This window comes from Anser anser (genome assembly GCF_964211835.1).
Source record: "Anser anser genome assembly, chromosome: 5".
Taxonomy (NCBI): domain Eukaryota; kingdom Metazoa; phylum Chordata; class Aves; order Anseriformes; family Anatidae; genus Anser; species Anser anser.
The window spans coordinates 10,548,879-10,565,949 of record NC_139725.1 but is presented as its reverse complement, the minus strand read 5'-3'; the positions used below and the strand labels follow the sequence as shown (position 1 = coordinate 10,565,949).

General features: G+C 39.7%; 1 protein-coding gene across 15 annotated transcripts in view; it reads left to right on the top strand.

Annotated features, from left to right (window-relative positions):
• The window catches only part of ANO3 (anoctamin 3), a 262,481-nt gene that overhangs the window by 29,772 nt on the left and 215,638 nt on the right, over positions 1-17,071 (top strand). For 6 of the 15 annotated variants that reach the window (XM_083838225.1, XM_083838224.1, XM_083838219.1 and 3 more), the window contains one exon: positions 13,787-14,511. The exons of 7 other annotated variants lie outside the window; for them this stretch is intronic. In XM_083838225.1, coding sequence (XP_083694351.1) covers positions 14,358-14,511 — 154 coding nt within the window. In that variant the 5' untranslated portion in view covers positions 13,787-14,357. Of the gene's footprint in view, positions 1-13,786; positions 14,512-17,071 lie in introns of those variants that run through there. 2 more of the 15 variants (XM_083838221.1, XM_083838222.1) reach the window with 2 other exon arrangements.

Sequence of the window (17,071 nt, the reverse complement as noted above, 5' to 3'; positions counted from 1 at the left end):
TGAACAAACAGGAGTTTGCTAGCCTGATACAAATTGAAGGCTAAGGGTTACTATAAGTGAACAGAGGTGTATGTTATTGCAGATCAGTGAAAATATTAAGTGTAGATGAGTGAAAATAGTCTTCTCAAGCAGCAGCTGTGTTGCTGGTCCTTCTGTTTTCCATCATTTAAAAGGACGCTTGCCTTAGGGCAGGGGCTCAGAGGGTGGGATTCTAGGACAGCATGTTCAACAGGCTCTGGTTCCATTGCCTACCTGGTCCAGCAGAAGCAGGTAGTTTGGTTTTGGCAACCTAGTTATTGCAATGCCAATGCAAAGTAGATCTGAAATGCGATGTGGCAGTTTGAGGCATAACCACCCTGTGACAATATCAACAGGTCTTACTAATTCTGTGAGGTCAAAAAATCAGTGTCACAAATGGGAAAGTGACACAGTTGATCTCAAACTGGAGGCAGTACTCTGACTGGTTATACGTAACCTTGTAACTGCATTACAAACAGTGGGGAAGAGAAGGAAGATGCAGTGAACTTGAATACTGTGAGAAAATTAGAGTGTATTTTGAGGTGGAGTCATTTTGTATGTGGAAATGAACTGAAAGTGTCAGGAAGTTACAGTGCAATGTTATTGAAAGGGAAATGGCAACTACACTGGTCTTTCTATAACTTCTTCCTATAACTTCTTTCTTCTTAGACATGACAAACTATCTTGTGATTTAAGAACTTGATGTGGTTCCCTACAGGAAATTCTTCTTGAAGTTGAAGATGACAGGGATTCATCCCAAGTGTTAGAAGAAAGGGTTGAACAGGAAGTTACAGTAGATAAGTTGAAATCCTTGGGAGAGATAAGCAGTGATATTCTTAAATAATGAATTTGGGGATTCTGAATATTCATTAGGGACCTGAAAACCATAGACGAGACAAAGTAAAAATATTTATTGTGCTAAGGACAACCCAGCATCTCACATTATGTGACTTTGTCGAGAGAGCAATGGGAACTGGAATGAAGCTTATCAATGGATAACTTTCAGCTGCTGACGTGATGGAGCTCTGAAAGGCACTAATGTAATTTTAGGGGATATCAGGCAAGACATTTCAATACATCTCTGTTGCGGTTAGGGAAGTGCTAGTACTGCAGCTTGAGGCTATACAGTATCTAAGTACTGTGTTAAAGCCTGACTAAAATTTTCCAAGATAAGTGAATCCAAACAGGCTGCTGATCTTACGGAATAGAAATATAAAATCCACGAAGCTGACTAACTTGTCTTGGGTTAATGAAGGTAGTTTTCCAAGCCAACAACGAGTGCATACAATATAGCTGATTCCTTTCCTTTTCTGAAGCAAAAGTAGTGCCACAAGACTAAATACTCTAAAACTGGTCCTTGTGTAATTTAGAAATCTTATCTAGATTTTCAAGTAGTGGAATAATCTTCCTGGTGGGACTGGGCCCAGAATACAACTTACATAGAGGAGGAGCTAGGTAACTTCATGGAAAGAACAGAGTAGGTGAAGGTCTTGGGAAAATTAGAATTGATTTAATTCCTTGATATCTTCAAAAAGTTGTGAAAGGATTAGGCAGCACTTGCACTATATAATTCTGTGACTATATCTTGCCTTACAGGAATCAAGAAGTGCTTAGTTTTTGTTGCATGACATGTCATAAGGTTCCTTAATGATTCTTTCATTGTCTTCTCTGAAAACAGGGGATGGAATCGCTGTCTGTGATCACCAGGGACTAGGTTCGAAGACTTGAGTGGTTTGTACTGTCCTTGTTTGCCAACACAAACTTGTCAAACTCCAGTTTCCATTCACTTGACTGCAGAGGTAAAGATGTAGCTCTGAAACAGAATTTTCAGTAGTAAAAATGATCCCCTTGGGAGCCACTTAAGGATCAGTCATTTCTGAAACTGAAACACATGATCCTTACACATTGGACAGGATTTTGAAGTCTTCTTATTTCAAGTCTGATAGCCCTGCAGGCTGTTATCACTGAATGGAAGTCAGCTAGGTCAGCTAAGCTTATACAAAATGCCTTGGGCAGGTTTCAGTAAATATGAGAAGATTTCAAGTAGTTAGGCTTGTTTTGATTCCTTCTCTCCCAAGCTATTAGGTCCTGTTCCTGAAAGCTTCTTCCTTTCTCATGCAAATGAACTAACCCTAATGTCAGCACAATTTTTTTCATTTATAGCCTTTTCTTCCTCATTAGGTCTTTGTCTTGGCCTAGAAAAGTGTTTGGTACCCTTCACTGGTGTTGACAAAGAGGATTTGTGCTGTTTGTAGGTGTCTTTTTGCTTCCTGAAGTCTTCACGTTGGTCCTCATCTTCTGAGGACTTGGATGTCTTTAGAATTTATCTTGTGTTCCTTTTATTAAAAAAAATAATCTCAAGTAGACTGAAGTATTAAATCTGTGTATTGTGTTGCTTGGGTTTGCTTGTATCCAAGATGTTTTCTCTTCTAAGGTGAGAAAAATTTAACTCCCTTAGAGTACACTGTAGAAAAGCATCATGCTATAGGGAGCAGTCGAGAGAGTGATTTTGTTATTGGAGCATACCTTCAATTGTTGGCTGAGCTTTCCATTGTAATTGATATTATTATCCCCCTCTACAGAATCACCTGTATAATAATACTCTATAGAATGAGTGAAAATGGAGGCATCTGGCCTCATCTTTTTGCAGAGTAAGATCTGTCAGCAGTTCAAGGGATGCTCACTAAGACTAGAGGCCATAGCATAATGGTGAAATGAGGATTTGGTTGAACAGACTTCAGAGAATCAGTGTGTGCTATGGTGGTGTTGAAACGATTATGTTCATTTTCACTCTAACTTCAAGAGAGCTATATTATTGTAATTTTTGAGGTTGGTATTTAAAAAAAAAAGTGTTTGGGAAAGAATTAAAAAATGACTAGGTGTGGCAGTTCTAAGGCTTTTAATATGTCCAAAGGCTTTTATCTGAAACAACACACCTCTAGCTGCCTGTCCGAAGTGTCTGGTAGGGTATCATATCATGCTGGCAGGGAGAAAAACATTCAGCATAGGGAAACATGGGGACACACAGGTCCCTCAGTCCTTTTCTGGAGAAAACTTCATGCTGAAGGTGCAGCTCTGCAGGCTCCGGAGCTGCTGCACAGGCCTGTTTGTTGTGTATGTGCATGCTCCAGCCATGTTCCCTACCCCTGCTTGTACCCTCTTCTCTATGGAAATACTTACAGGAGGAGGCTGCAGACAGGCAATGCATGTGCCATTGCAGTTCTGTAAGTTACAAGGGAACAAATTTTCCAACATTTGGTATAAAACTGTCCACAGTAAGTTTTGCTGCAAGCAGTTCAGGTTTTGTTATATTGGTGATGTAGGATGTTTAAGTCAAAGTTTGTCATACAACGGTTTTTGAAAACTGAAATCCACAGAATATTGGGGAACATCAGAGCTTGAGAGCTCACATAATTTTCAAAAATAGTTCAGCTGTTTCTATACTTGGCAGGTCTTTGACCAAATGGTGTTGAAAAACTTTTTGTGAATGTTAAGCAGTCTGTGCAATGCTTCTCACTATCCTAGTGCAACTGAATGCATGAATTGCCTTATCAGAGGCATCTTCTGGAGCAGAACTTCTAACATAGTCACCCCTTGGAAGTCTGAAATCACAGAATGCCAGCCAAAAGGTTAGTTAGAATCAGTGTTTTTCCCTGGTAATGAAGAGCTAATTTCTAAGAGGTACAAAAGGAATTCTTTCCTCTAAACAAGCCCTGATGTTTTGGTGGAATTATGGAATAACACTGCATTCAGTAAAATAAGTAGTTCTTCAGGTCTTTCTCTGAGCAGGAACGTTCTGGTAGGCAAACAGTTGCATTGTTTTTATATACTGTGATTTACGGAAGGATTTTGACAGTACAGGCAGATAGGATCAGGGATTGAGAGGAAGGGACCAAGAAAACAATTGCTGACATTGTAATAGCTCTCTGAACACAACAGCTGTGGGGCGGGGGGAATATGGAAAATTTTTATTCCTACATGTTGGGACTTGTGAGAACATCACTGAAATGCCAGAGCTGACTCTGACATTTACTTTTGGCTAGTGGTATGCTCTCTATAGACAGTGAACTGCAACCAGTGATACAAAGAGCTGAGTCACAAAATTACATGTGTTTGTTTCCTCCCCAAATTTCAGATGTACATACTGTAGGCCTTCCTGTTACTAAAAGATAAAGCCAGATGGGGGGGTAGGGGAGAATGCCTTCTCTCTGGTTAAATTGCTGTCTGATATTTCCCATTACCTTTCTGTTCAACAACAAGCATATACTATCATGAAGCAAGTCAGACACCTAGTGTCTACTTGAAATTAAGTTGTTGAGCAAGCCTATCATTCATAGGCTAAGCATGCTCAAAGTGGTTGCCTGACACTGAGGAAATAGTGTGCATCTAAAAGATTGTACGTGTGAATTTTTCAAGAAACAACTTCAGTAATCTGATGGTAAATGCAAATCCAACTTGAAAAAATGCAAATGTGAAATAAACAGTTGAATGACTTAGTGCTTTGAGTAACAAGAATTGTCTGTAAGGACATACTATTGCATTTTACAAAATATTGTTTTTAAGTAAGCAGTAAGTGAAAGTTTGAGGACTGTTTAATTTCCTGTTGCTTAGGGAGTACTTACTATGTTATGCTTAATGTGTCAAGTTCCTTAATAGGCTATCTTCCTAGAGTTTTGTGAACCTAGGCATCTCTGTTTTGTCATAAAAATAAATTTTTCATGCAACTAAATGTTTCTGGAAACCAATTGAATATATGCTTGTCTGTGTGGGTCTTTAAAGTATGAAAAATAAAATATACTTTAATAGTTTCTACTTTTATCATAAATAAGGTAGAAACGATATTCTTGATGCCTTTGTTTGTGAGGAGGTCATTACTGGAAACAGAAAACAGCTGTATAGAATCTCAAAACTTGGGTGAAGTTGTGGTTGTATTATGATACTTGCTTTAATGAGCTAAGTCTTCATTTAGAAATTTACTTTATTCTGTTTAATTTGATGTGTGTGGTGGTTGGCTTTTTTTCAGTAGTAGAGATTCTAGCCTCTGGACATGCAGTTCAAATAAGATCTGGTTACTGACTACCTTAAAAAGGCTTGATTGAGGTTTATGCGTAGCATACAATTTCATCCTTTTGTTTGTGTCAATATTATGGATCCTTCAAATTTGAAAATGCTGAGGACTTAATGACGACTATTTAAAGCTGTAAATTTAAGTGTACACAGTGCCGGTGGGGTTGAGACCTTGAGCTTTCTGAGGAGATGAATGCTGTAAATATTATTGATTATACAAATGACTTTGTTAGAAATACAATTTGAGTTAGAGAATTTTGTCTTCAGGTTAAGGAAAGGCCACAAAAAATGTGGTGAGTGAGACTACTAGATTTGCTAACATTTCGAGAAATGGGGGAAAAATCATCTTATCAAATCATCTCATCATGGTATGGTGTTCTCAATGTGTACAATCGAATCACTCCCTGATACACTAGATCCAGTTACCATGGGTAGAATGAGTAACGTAAGCTGGAAATAAAGGCTGAGGGAAAAAGATGTTAGGAGTCCAAAAATTTGCTTATCTTAAAGAGCAGAACTGAGGCTCGGTCAGCTTTTAAAGGCTCATGGAAGGAGATGGTGTTCAATAGCTCAGCTGGAAAGGACCTTTAAAGATCGCCTAGTCCAACTGCTTGAGCACTTCAGGACTATCCAAAAGTTGAAGTATATCAAGTCTGAGTTCTGTCAGTGTGATCTGAAGTGTGGAGATTAGTCTTGGAGAACCTGCCCTGCATCTATGTTTGTCTGCACATAAGAGTTGCTATAGACTAATTAAATTGTTAAAGAGACCTGGTTTTATTTTCATGCCCTTTACAGTCCAATGCTACTTTGTAAGATTACAGCTATGACGGAGGTCTCTTTAAGCTCCAAGGCATTCTATTGCACCCATGAATATCTTAGATGATATTTAAATCCCACAACTGACATCTAAAATTATTTAGCTGAAGTTACTAGAAGTAATGCATAGCTTTCAATTTTGTTTTCGCTAGAAAGTAGATCAGAACTAGAAAAATACATGAAGGCCTTTAGGAACTTTGTCAAGCGTTGTAGAGGAGATTTGAGGAGTAATTGCTTTGTAACTAGGGCATGTTTCGGTTTTGGACTTTGCCACCGATTTCCTATGGGGCTGATCTTTGTTTCATTTATCTCTAAGGACAATTAGATTACAATGTTTCCTGTGCAAGTGGAGAAAGGTATGTTTACATGCCACAAGCTTCAAAAATCACCTCATTAGATGGTTAGGAAATGCCTGGAAGAGCAACTGTTCTCCATAATTGGGCAAGACTCTTCGTCTTTCCTATTGGTATTTCAGTCTTTGCTTCAGGCTACAGGCAACACCTCAGTGGAAACAGCACATTGCTTCAACCATGTGAACGTTTTGTTAGCAACTGCAAAAGGTCTTTGTGTGACAAAGCATAAGGTTTATAGTGCACTATGGGAAAAGTCTCTTATCCAAGTAAATATCTGATATTACAGTGAATGCATCTATATAAGGGCAGAGTTAGGATTATGTGCCTCCTTTCTTCATGTTTCCAGAAAAGATTTTTTAGACAATGCTGAAAAGTAGTTACTAGATAAATATCAGTAATGTGTAATAGGTCATCCTGGTTTTAGCTTGCTGGTATCTTCAGCATATCTATCTGATATCTATCTGGCATATCTTCATTAGTGGTCTCCCCTCACCCTCTTAGAAAGTAAATTAACGCAAACTTCCAAGTATTGTTTTCTTATTGATAATACTGTAACGTAAACTAATTCCAGCTGTCACTGTTGCTCACAAATGCAAATGATCCATTTTGTGATCGATTTTGCTGACTGCATGTTAAAAATCAAAATCAAATATAATTGGAAATGTATTAACATTATCTAGGAACAAAAACACGAGCATTTTGTTCAAGACAAAATAGATTTTTAAAGACTCAGCAGTATAAATGATCCTTCTTGCACTTGAATGACGAAGTATGTTCTAGATGCATTTTGTATATATATACGTGCTGGCAAGATATAATAAGAAGTTTGGCTTAAATTAAATTTAGATAACGTATTTCTACAACTAAGAAGTGTTAAGATTAAAAAGCCTTCCGGTTTTTCGACTGCAGTTCATTAAGTGCATGTCTGCTGTTAATGGTATTTCCCAACTTATTTCCCTATTATAATTGGTAAAATTAGGTGATGACAGTGTGTGCTGTCTGGCTACTTAATTTTGTTCTTTCTTCCCTGGGGAGAATGATGGTCACTGTGTCCTATTTTAGGACGGGTCTTCTTTGAATCATGCAGTAATGCTTTTAAAACAAAGAATTGCAGTAAACTCAAAAGGGAAATTGAAGTTTTTATGGGATAGTTAATTCATAATTAAATATTTCCTCCCAACAACCCTAAATAAGAAAATGGGAAGTAGAAAACTGCTTTTAAGATGGATTATTCAATATTGCCAGCAAAGCTGTTTGCAAAACATTCAAATGTGTTAATTCATCAGCAGAGTGTAGCCAGAATTGGCTCACTTTTCTACCAGCTCAAAAAAGATAAAGATGATATAGTAAAATAATCAAATTCAAATAGTGCCTCAATTGATTTAGCAGACAGTCTGAGGTATTCCTGGGTCTGTAACAGAAGACAGATGGAGTTTTCTTCCTTACCTCTTCTTACAATGTAAATAACCACTTCTGTGGAAATCTAAACAGATAGCTCTTGAAATAATTGATAGGATAACATTAAACATGTGCTATGGTAGTATAAACTTTTTTGCTATTTAAAAACTGTTCTGGTTCATTACAGCACGCTGTATTTATGGTCTCTTTATGTATTAGGTTAAACAGCATTTGTTCTTTAGGTATAAATGAAGTTCTTTCTCTACGCATTGAAGCTGTCTCTGGTACAGATATTTACAGTTGCTCTCAACACCATGATTTTTGAAATCGTCGATGTTAAGATGTGACTTGAGAAGGAGAGCCTCTGTGCAAAGATGTTTTGAGTCAGATGCTTTTTCTGTTGTATACCTTTTCTGTTGAGAAATTCTTTCTGGCCCTTGATGTAGTGGGTTGTCTGTGACCAAAACCCTCAATAAGGATTGTAGCTATTTATAATAGAAATGACATTGTTTTATATTGGACCTGTTTAGATTTTCGTTGTTAGGAGTTGAAAGGTAGGAATTCAGAACTAGTTCTATTTTGTTCCTTTCTTGCCTTCTCACAGTTTGAGGTCAACAAACATCCAGGAATGAGACAAATTAATTCAACTGATTAATCAATGCTTATCTTACTGCTTCTCTTCCATGTTGTTTGGTTCATCTGGGAAACGTGCGGCCAGATGCAATTTTTTTTCCTTGCAGTGCACTGAAGCCTCTGCTTTTTTTGTCCATTGATCTCTATCAGGTTTGCCAATGAGCTGGCATATGATGATGGTGCACTCTGTACACACTTCCGCCACATGGGTCATGTACACTGGACTTCATCTGGATCTGTGGATATTTGTGCATCGTCTAGGTCCTTATAAATTACCTCCTGTATGGCTAATTCCATCAGGTACTGAATTCCCTTCTCCATGGTGGTCCAATTGCCTGGTAGACATACAAGTTCTTCCTTGAAGGGATGCCTTTCCTTCACAGCTGACAGGAGACCTCTCCAGAGGCTGAGAGATCATGCTCCATCTCCAATTGCTTTGTCCATGTCTGTGTCTCTAGCAAGGGATCCCAGCCGCCTGGCTTCCTTGCCCTCTAATTCCACACAATTGGCTCCGGTGTCCCAGCACCGGAGCAGCCAGGTGACAAGCTGCTCACCTATGCAGCAGCCAAAATCTTTTTGCACATCTCATAACTCACGCTGGTATAGGGTTCGGGTAGTTACTGTTGATTTTTTGACATTCTCATCTTCATCCTCCTGCACCTTTGATGGCCCAGCCTCGTCTTCTCTATACCTAGACCTAGCAGAAGACTGTCTGCGTTCTAAACGACCTGAGTCTCTATACCATTTTTTTCACCTGTCTACAGGGACAACTTGCACTGCTACAGCATTTTTCTCTGACCCAGCCACAGGGGTTGGAATACCCTCTGCGGGGTCAACTTGCACTGCTACAGCTCGTTTCTCTGACCCAGCCGCGGGAGCTGGAGCGGCTGCAGGGTCTGTCACTAGGTTGATAGTAGCATCAATTGCAGCTCGATAGGCACAAGCCAGACCCCAGCACGCTACAGTGATTTGTGTCACTTTGGAACTACCAGAGTCATGACACCACTTTTTCAAGCATTCTACCAGTTTTTTAGGATTTTGCAGTTGTTCAGGGGTGAATGTCCAAAACACTGGAGGTGCCCACTGCTCTAGAAACCTGCCCATATCCTCCCACACTCCCTGCCACTCGCAACTATCCCGCCTCAAGATAGGTCTCCGGATGAGATTCCTAAGTAGTTGTTTAATCTTAAACAAAACCTGAAGCGCATTCAGGAGACATAACAACAAGAACATGCTGGTCTGAGTATCCCAAGGATATTCAACATCTTGGAGAACCACCGTAACTAGCTCGGGGGATAAGAGGGTGATGAAGGAGAAAGGGAGAATGAACAGGTAGGAAAAAATATCTTCCCCTGTCCCCTCCACAGATTGGCTCCCTGACAAAAAAAAGGCAATAGGTGTAATTGCTAATAGTTTCCCAGATATGGTTTCTAAAGTATAGAGTCGATGACAAGTGCTGAGTACAAATACCAGGTTAGAGTCATGACCAGAAATCTCATCATTTCATAAGCCATTGTTACACCGCACAGTACCATAACAATCTTAAACCAGGGCCCGGTAAGGATAAACAGCGTGACGGGGAGCACATACAGAAAGTAACGTGCTATAAAACTCAATTTGGAATACAGGTACAGCAGACCGGAGATTAAGGCAATCAACATTGTGACTAGCAACTATTAAGCGGGTCCAATACTTATACCAATTTTAGTTTAACACACTCTGGTCAAATCTGTCGTTATCTCAACCCTTCGTGACCCACGTTGGGCGCCAAAAGGACTGTTGTGGTTTAACCCGGCCGGCAGCTACACACCACACAGCCGTTTGCTCACACAGCCTCTGGGATGGGGGAGAGAAACGGGAAAGTGAAGCCGGTGAGTTGAGATAAAGACAGTTTATTAAGACAGGAAAATAATAATAACAATATTAATAATAATAATGATAATAGTATTACTAATAATAATGTGTGCGAAACAAGTGATGCACAATGCAATTGCTCACCACCTGCTGACTGATGCCCAGCCTATCCCCGAGCAGCTGCACCCCCCCCCACACCCCCCCCGGCTAGCCACCCCTATATATTGTTTAGCATGACGTCAGATGGTATGGAATACCCCTTTGGCCAGTTTGGGTCAGCTGTCCTGGGTCTGTCCCCTCCCAGCTCCTGCTGCACCCCCAGCCTGCTCGCTGGCAGGAGAGAGTGAGAAGCCGAAAAGTCCTTGGCCTGGTGTAAGCACTGCTCTGCAACAATTAAAACATCAGCATGTTATCAGCGCTCTTCTCATCCTAAATCGAAAACATGGCATCCTACCAGCTACTAGGAGGAAAATTAACTCTATCCTAACTGAAACCAGGACATCCTCACTGCAAAGGCCTTGCCAATTGCTGTTAGACTACAGTTGGCTTCCTGAATAATGTAGTAAGGATAAAAACTATTACATGAGAGTTGAGATGCCAAACACCTCTGATGAATATGTATTCAAACAAAGACAGTGCACTTCTAAGCAGATGCCACACAGCAATCTCTAGATTACTTCCCATATTATCAGTGGTTGGAGCATGTTAACCTTGTAATATAAGCAAATATTCTTGTCTGCTGTGTTTGAAATAATATAATTCCAGTGTAGTTCAGCCTTGTTCTAGGAAGGTGATAACTCATTTCCTCTGTTTTTGAACATCTTGTTTATCTGTGGTTCAAATAGGTATGACAAGAGGTTCAAATTAACACACAGATTCCCCACCGACACTCTAACAGAATAGTCCTGGGGAATAGGCACAGCTCTGTCCAAGCTGAGGTCATTAAGCTTGAGTCTTCAACTAAATGAAGGCCTAAGCACTGAAACCTTGGACTAAGGGAGAATTGTGTCAATGCATCTTCATTACCGTATAAACATGTATTTCTCTTGAATTAAGAGAGTTTTTTCACACGAGACAATTATTTGTCTTGACATTATCTCTTATTTTTAGTCTTTGAGGAACAAGTATTCATAGCTTGGTTTGGCATGACTTGAGTTTTAGATCATAGTATCTGAATGGTTCATGATAATTAAATTTCTATTCTCTCTGAAATACTGCTAGGGGTATAAACCCTACTTTCACATTCCAAAACCTGCAAATTTTTATGCTTTGTTGACAAAGCATGAGAACTGTGAGATTACTGTAAATAACTTGCCAGTATGTATATGTGTTTGACCAGATGTTTTAGAGTATCTATTCACAGAAACTTTAAGAGTCAAATTGCTTAGAGACTTTTGAGGAACAGCATGTTTTGGTGCTTTTGATTGTTCAGTTAAGTGCCTATATGAGTACCTTCAGGCACTTAAGGTTCTGAAAATGGTTTGTTCCTATGCTATTTGCTAAGATTTTGTTCTAATACCTTGCCAGAAGGGACAATTGGATAGTGTTTCTTTTTCCTCCTCCTTACTCTAAACCTCTTGGCAAATAAAAGTAGTAATAAAATAGATCAGGCTCCTGGTTTTGCCATCTACTACTGTTGGTGTCGAAAGAGGAATGAGGATGCTAAGGGAGAGATGCCAAAGATGCTGTACCATACAGGACTTGAGCTGCTCACAGGTTGGCTCAGCCCTGCGCTGTCAAAGCAGGTGCAGTGTTAGGCCCTGCACCTCTGTTTTGCTTTACTAACATGGAAATGTCTATAGGCATCTGCTGCCTTTCAGGCCTTCCATGGGCCACAGGGAAAAGGAGAGTAGGGTTTATCAAATTTCGCCACTAGGTAACTGCTTTCAATAGATAAACAAATGAAAAGTAGATAGTCATGAACAATATGCTGTCATCTTCTGCCACTGTAAAAAGGATAATCCTTACTTGTTAGCACAGTTAGCATGTATTTCAGGGTATTTACACTCTGTAATGGATAAACAGTAAAACTGTTTGGGGAATCTCTAAATTGATTTTAAAAATGATGAAAAGCACTGCCTACTGTTAACATGTATAAACATGTAAAATAAAGAAAAAAGCTCATACAAATGAAAAACGGTCATACTGCTAAAGATTTGACATGCCTTAGAGTGATTTGCGTATTCAGAGTTACACAGTAGCTATGTAGAAAACATAATAGAAACATAATTAGATGCTTCATTTTTACAGTGTAAACTATGCTGAGTTCAATGTCTTTGGAGAAACCTAAAACATCAGATACAGACTTGCAAACAAATTTACTTCCTGTACATATGCTGGAAAAAATCGCAGATACCCAGCTAAGCGTAGGAAAATGTGTCACTAACAGCCAGCATTTTCAACTGGGGGAAGATGGTTTTTAGAATATCATCATGTTACTTCAGCTATCAATAGCAGTATAACCAGACTTCATGTAATTAAAAACTGAAATAGGGTTCTATTAACACTGCTGTATGTCTGTTCTGCTCTTTTGCCTTTCTTGGCATGAGTTGTGCTGGAATTGCCTTTTGAACTATGTAACATTGGCTTGCTTGTTTTCCCTGTTACATAACCATTTCTAAAGTTTGGGGAAGTGCTGTGATTCTTTGACCAGGCTGTCTTTTTTCCACACCCCAATGTGCATTAATTGAAGTGAAATGAAAGAACTGCTTCAAATTATTTCTGGCCTCTTGGAAAGCCTCCCCTGTGACTGAAATTCTTTTTTCAGTGCCACTTGCCTGTTTCTCTACTTAGTAGCAATAGTCTTGTTCCACACCTGGGTTTCCTGCTTTGGTTGTAAGTCACCTAGACAGTCTCCTCTTGCAAGCTCCCTTAAATTGGAGAACTGTCCCACTGGATGTTTGGGGTTTTCTTGGTTGACAGCTGGGTGCTGCTTAAGGATATGTTTCCCACACAGACACAGGGGAGCTCTACCTGCTCCCAGTCGGCACAGGGATTGGAGAGGTAACTGCCAAAGGCTTGGTTTTAAACGAGGCTAATGTTAGCTGGGGTTGCCCTGGCAATTTCTCTCTCCATCAACTTGAGTTTACAGATAAGGGATTTGTCCCCTTGGTACTATTTAAGGGACTTTTTCCTACAAACTGCTTGGCCGCATAGATGTTTCTGCATTTACTTCTCTTTCCTGCTAGCAAACAAGGTAAGCAAGTGATAGGCAGCTAATACCTGATGTATCATCCACAGGTGCCTTTTCTCTAGTCAGGCTTGGTTTTTTCCTAGCACAAACTCGTGTGTGGTGCACTTGGAGGAATGACGATTCCTGCTTCGGCAGCTCTGCTGTCCTGCAGGGGAACTTGGAGCCGTGCAGTTTCCCCCGCCACCGGTGGGTGCCTCCCTCGGCACTGGTTAGCGGGGTCTCCAGCCGCCGAGGCAGAGGCTGGAACGAGGGGAGAGGAGCTGAACGGGTCTCCGGAGTTCTGCCGGGGTTTATTTGTATCTAAGCGTGAGGAGGAGTGCAGAGAAAGCTTACAGGACTGAGCCGGTTTGCTTAACGTTACTAAAAGCGGTTTTCCTAAAAAGGAGCTTGGTATAATCAAGGCTTAAGAACATGGAACAGAGGAACCAAGAGCTGTTTGTTGCTTGTTTTCAAGGACTGATGGAGCGTGTGGTGTCTGTATCTTGCTGCGCGCATCCCGGACGCGGCCCTGAGCGCTCACCCAGGAAACCGAGCTGTGGCAGAAGCAGCTTCCCCCGTGCAGCTGCCAGGCTGGCGTGCGGGGTGCACTTGTGTTCATTGGTACTGCTTAGCCCCTCCCAGCTGGACCAGCGGGTAACAAAATGGGAATAAGACTCTTAAAGTTAGTCCAGAACTTAGCGGAGATACAGATGTCTCCACTTACCTTTTCTATTTTTGTACCAGCTCCACAGAAATGCCATAATATTGTTGTCACCACGAGAAGAGAACTTGTTAAAGAACTAGTTTCCTACACTCAAGAAGAGCTGCAATATGTAGCAAACGCTGCAGAGCTGGAAGAACAGCTTCATGGAAATGGAGTTTCTCAGTCATTAAGGAAGTTAAAAGCATTTTGCACTATTACGGCTTGGGGAAATATTTTTATGATAGGAAGTTATTTTTTCCCCACACCGCAAATAAGCTGAAGTTAAGGTGGCTTGTTCTTTTATTGACTGGTTTTTATTGAGTTACGCCGAGACTGTCTCACAATGTCAGCAGTGCTAATTGAACTGGATAAACTTTCTTCAGATGAAATTGAGAGCAAAGAGGATTCCAAGTCAGACTTTAAGGAAGGCAAATCAAGTGATTTATGTGCTGTTCATCAAGGTTTTCAACTTCACTGCTCACGTTCTGCACCAGCTGGTAAGCCTGCCTTTATATAAACTGTTTCCTCAGTTCTGTGTTCATTGACTCCTGTAACATGTGAGTGAACTAAAAGATCAGATGAGCAACACGGTAGTCTTTGCTGTCACATGTATGCAATCTGAAGTCACTTTTACTTATGATAAAGGGTAGAACACGTATGCAAACAAACACCCTTTTCAGCATCTTCTGAGCACTCCAGCATACGAGGTACCGCTAGAAGAGCCCAAGAGGCTGTTACCTTGTATTACACTGATCGTGATCTGTATGTGGGTGCTAATGTGGTTCTTAACGTAAATCAGAGCAGCCCGAGGAGCTGTGCTGGCATTACGCTTGGAACAGTGCGTACCTAAGGTGTGCCTCCTCTTCGGCTTTCCTCTGGCTTTTCTTTTTTATCATGTCAGGGCTTGTAAAGTGGTAAGTGTGCATGCTGTAAGGCTCTTCCATGACTATGACTCATCTATAGGTTTTATTTTGGGACAGGTGTTAAAATAGCTATATATAGCTAGTCTAGCTGATATAGCTAGAACAACCCCCCCAAAATGTCAATTAACTAAGCATCTTGAAACTTGAGTTTCTCTAAAAATTCAGTCATGAAAACATAAAGAATGAGTCTGTCTCAATCTCTAACAGAACCACAGTTGATCAATGTAATCTCACTTAAGTCCTTAATGCCTACTGAAGTGTCGAATGGAAATATATTTAAGGAATCCCTTGTAAGGATGACTGCTCCAATATCTAGTGGACTACATGTATTTGGACTTGCACTGCTCCCAAGGGATAATCTGATTTTTTATTTTCATGTTTTTTATGATCACTGGAACAAAATGTAAGCAAGAGAAATAGGTAATATCTGAATATGTAACACTTGTCCTGTGACAGGACAACCTGCAAGATCTGGAAGACTGCAACTTCCACTCAGCTCAAGTAGGTGAATGTGGAAATAACTGAAATTTTCAACTCTGTGAAGAACTTCTGGAACAGCTGGTCCTTAAATTCAGTTCTTGCACCTGAAGATGGACAAATGATGTCATGCTATCTGTTCTGTTGCAAGAAAAAAATATCTTGTGCTTTCCTTACTAGAAATTTATTTTTTATGAACAACTTGACTAAATTTCCTATATTTTTTTCATAGTAGAAATGCTTGTGGAATCTGGGGATTTTGTGTAAACAGGTCTTTGCAAGTTCAGGAATCGCATTTGTCTGTTCCCTGGGATCCTGCAATGTGACTTTAAAATTACCTCTCCTACCCCAAACTGTCATTAAGGAACTTGTGCCTGCAGTAGGTGATGCGCTTTGCTACATTACCGGAAAGTCCAAGTAATCTGTTCTAGGCCATCCTGTCAACCAAATCAAAAATGAATATTCAGCTTCAGTAGTGTATTTTTAGTGGGATGGTAACACATTTGCAGGAGAGAGAGGAAAAAAAAATAAAACCTCCTTGTGGGAGTCCTATGTTGAAAATACATACTTTTTCAAAGAATTACTTATTGGAATTATTTGTTGCAAATGGTTTACTTGGGCTTGCATGATATTGATCATCTTGTATAAATGCATTGTCAATGTGTTAGGAGGATTTTTTTTTGTTTTTTTATCATGGGAAGAATGAGGTAAATGCTGGTGCTTCATATGTTTCATATTTTTGATTTGAATGAATGGTTGTGGTCCATGGAATGGAGTGCTAGTGCAGTTTCTCTTTCTTTGAAAATTTTCCTTGATATACTTTGCCAGTGGTTGAAGCAAGCAAGTCATCCATAGTTCAGTCTTGCATTGGGTTGGCAGAAATCTGAATGAAACAGTGACTAAGTTGCATTGGGATTCCACATGTCATTTCCTAAAAGGAACTTCTACTTGCTCACCCATAGCTATTAAAAAAAAAAAAAAAGCTTTTGCTTGTATTAAAATGAACCTGATTTCTTCAAGAATCATCTGTTTCTTAGCATGCTGTCTCATAGACAAAATGAAACCTTTGACCAATGGAAACAAGAAACATTTCTCTCAGGCGATGACAATAGTATAAAAATCTTCCAAGACATCAACATGCATCATACATCAGGGTGTTGCACGTTGTTTTGCTGGTGCTGGCTCCTGTGTGCCATAGTATTCTACTCTCTAAAGATGCCAAATCTTTCACGTAATCTCTATGCTTTTTAACAAATGAAGTATTTTTGAAAAGGATTTGAAGAACTCTTCTAAAATCATACTGAGCACCAACAAATAAAGGTATGAAACATTAGGACTCAGTGTAAACCTGGAAGAAGCATTAGAATATTTTCTTCTGTTCACATGTATTATGAGTTGTTGTTGAAAAGTAAATTATCATGCTTGTGCCATGACTTTTCATGTACAAAACAGAATTCAATATAAAAACATGGTTGCTTCAGAGAAAGCCTTCTCCTGTAGCGTGCCGATTGTTTAATTATAAGCATGGCACTCTGTTAATGCAGAAAAGTGAATACTCTGACAAAGTTAAGTGGTATCCTGAAATAGTATGATGTTCTATAAACAGGAAATGGAATTTTCATTAGACCTTTTGTTTATTCAGAGTTACTGGGACACA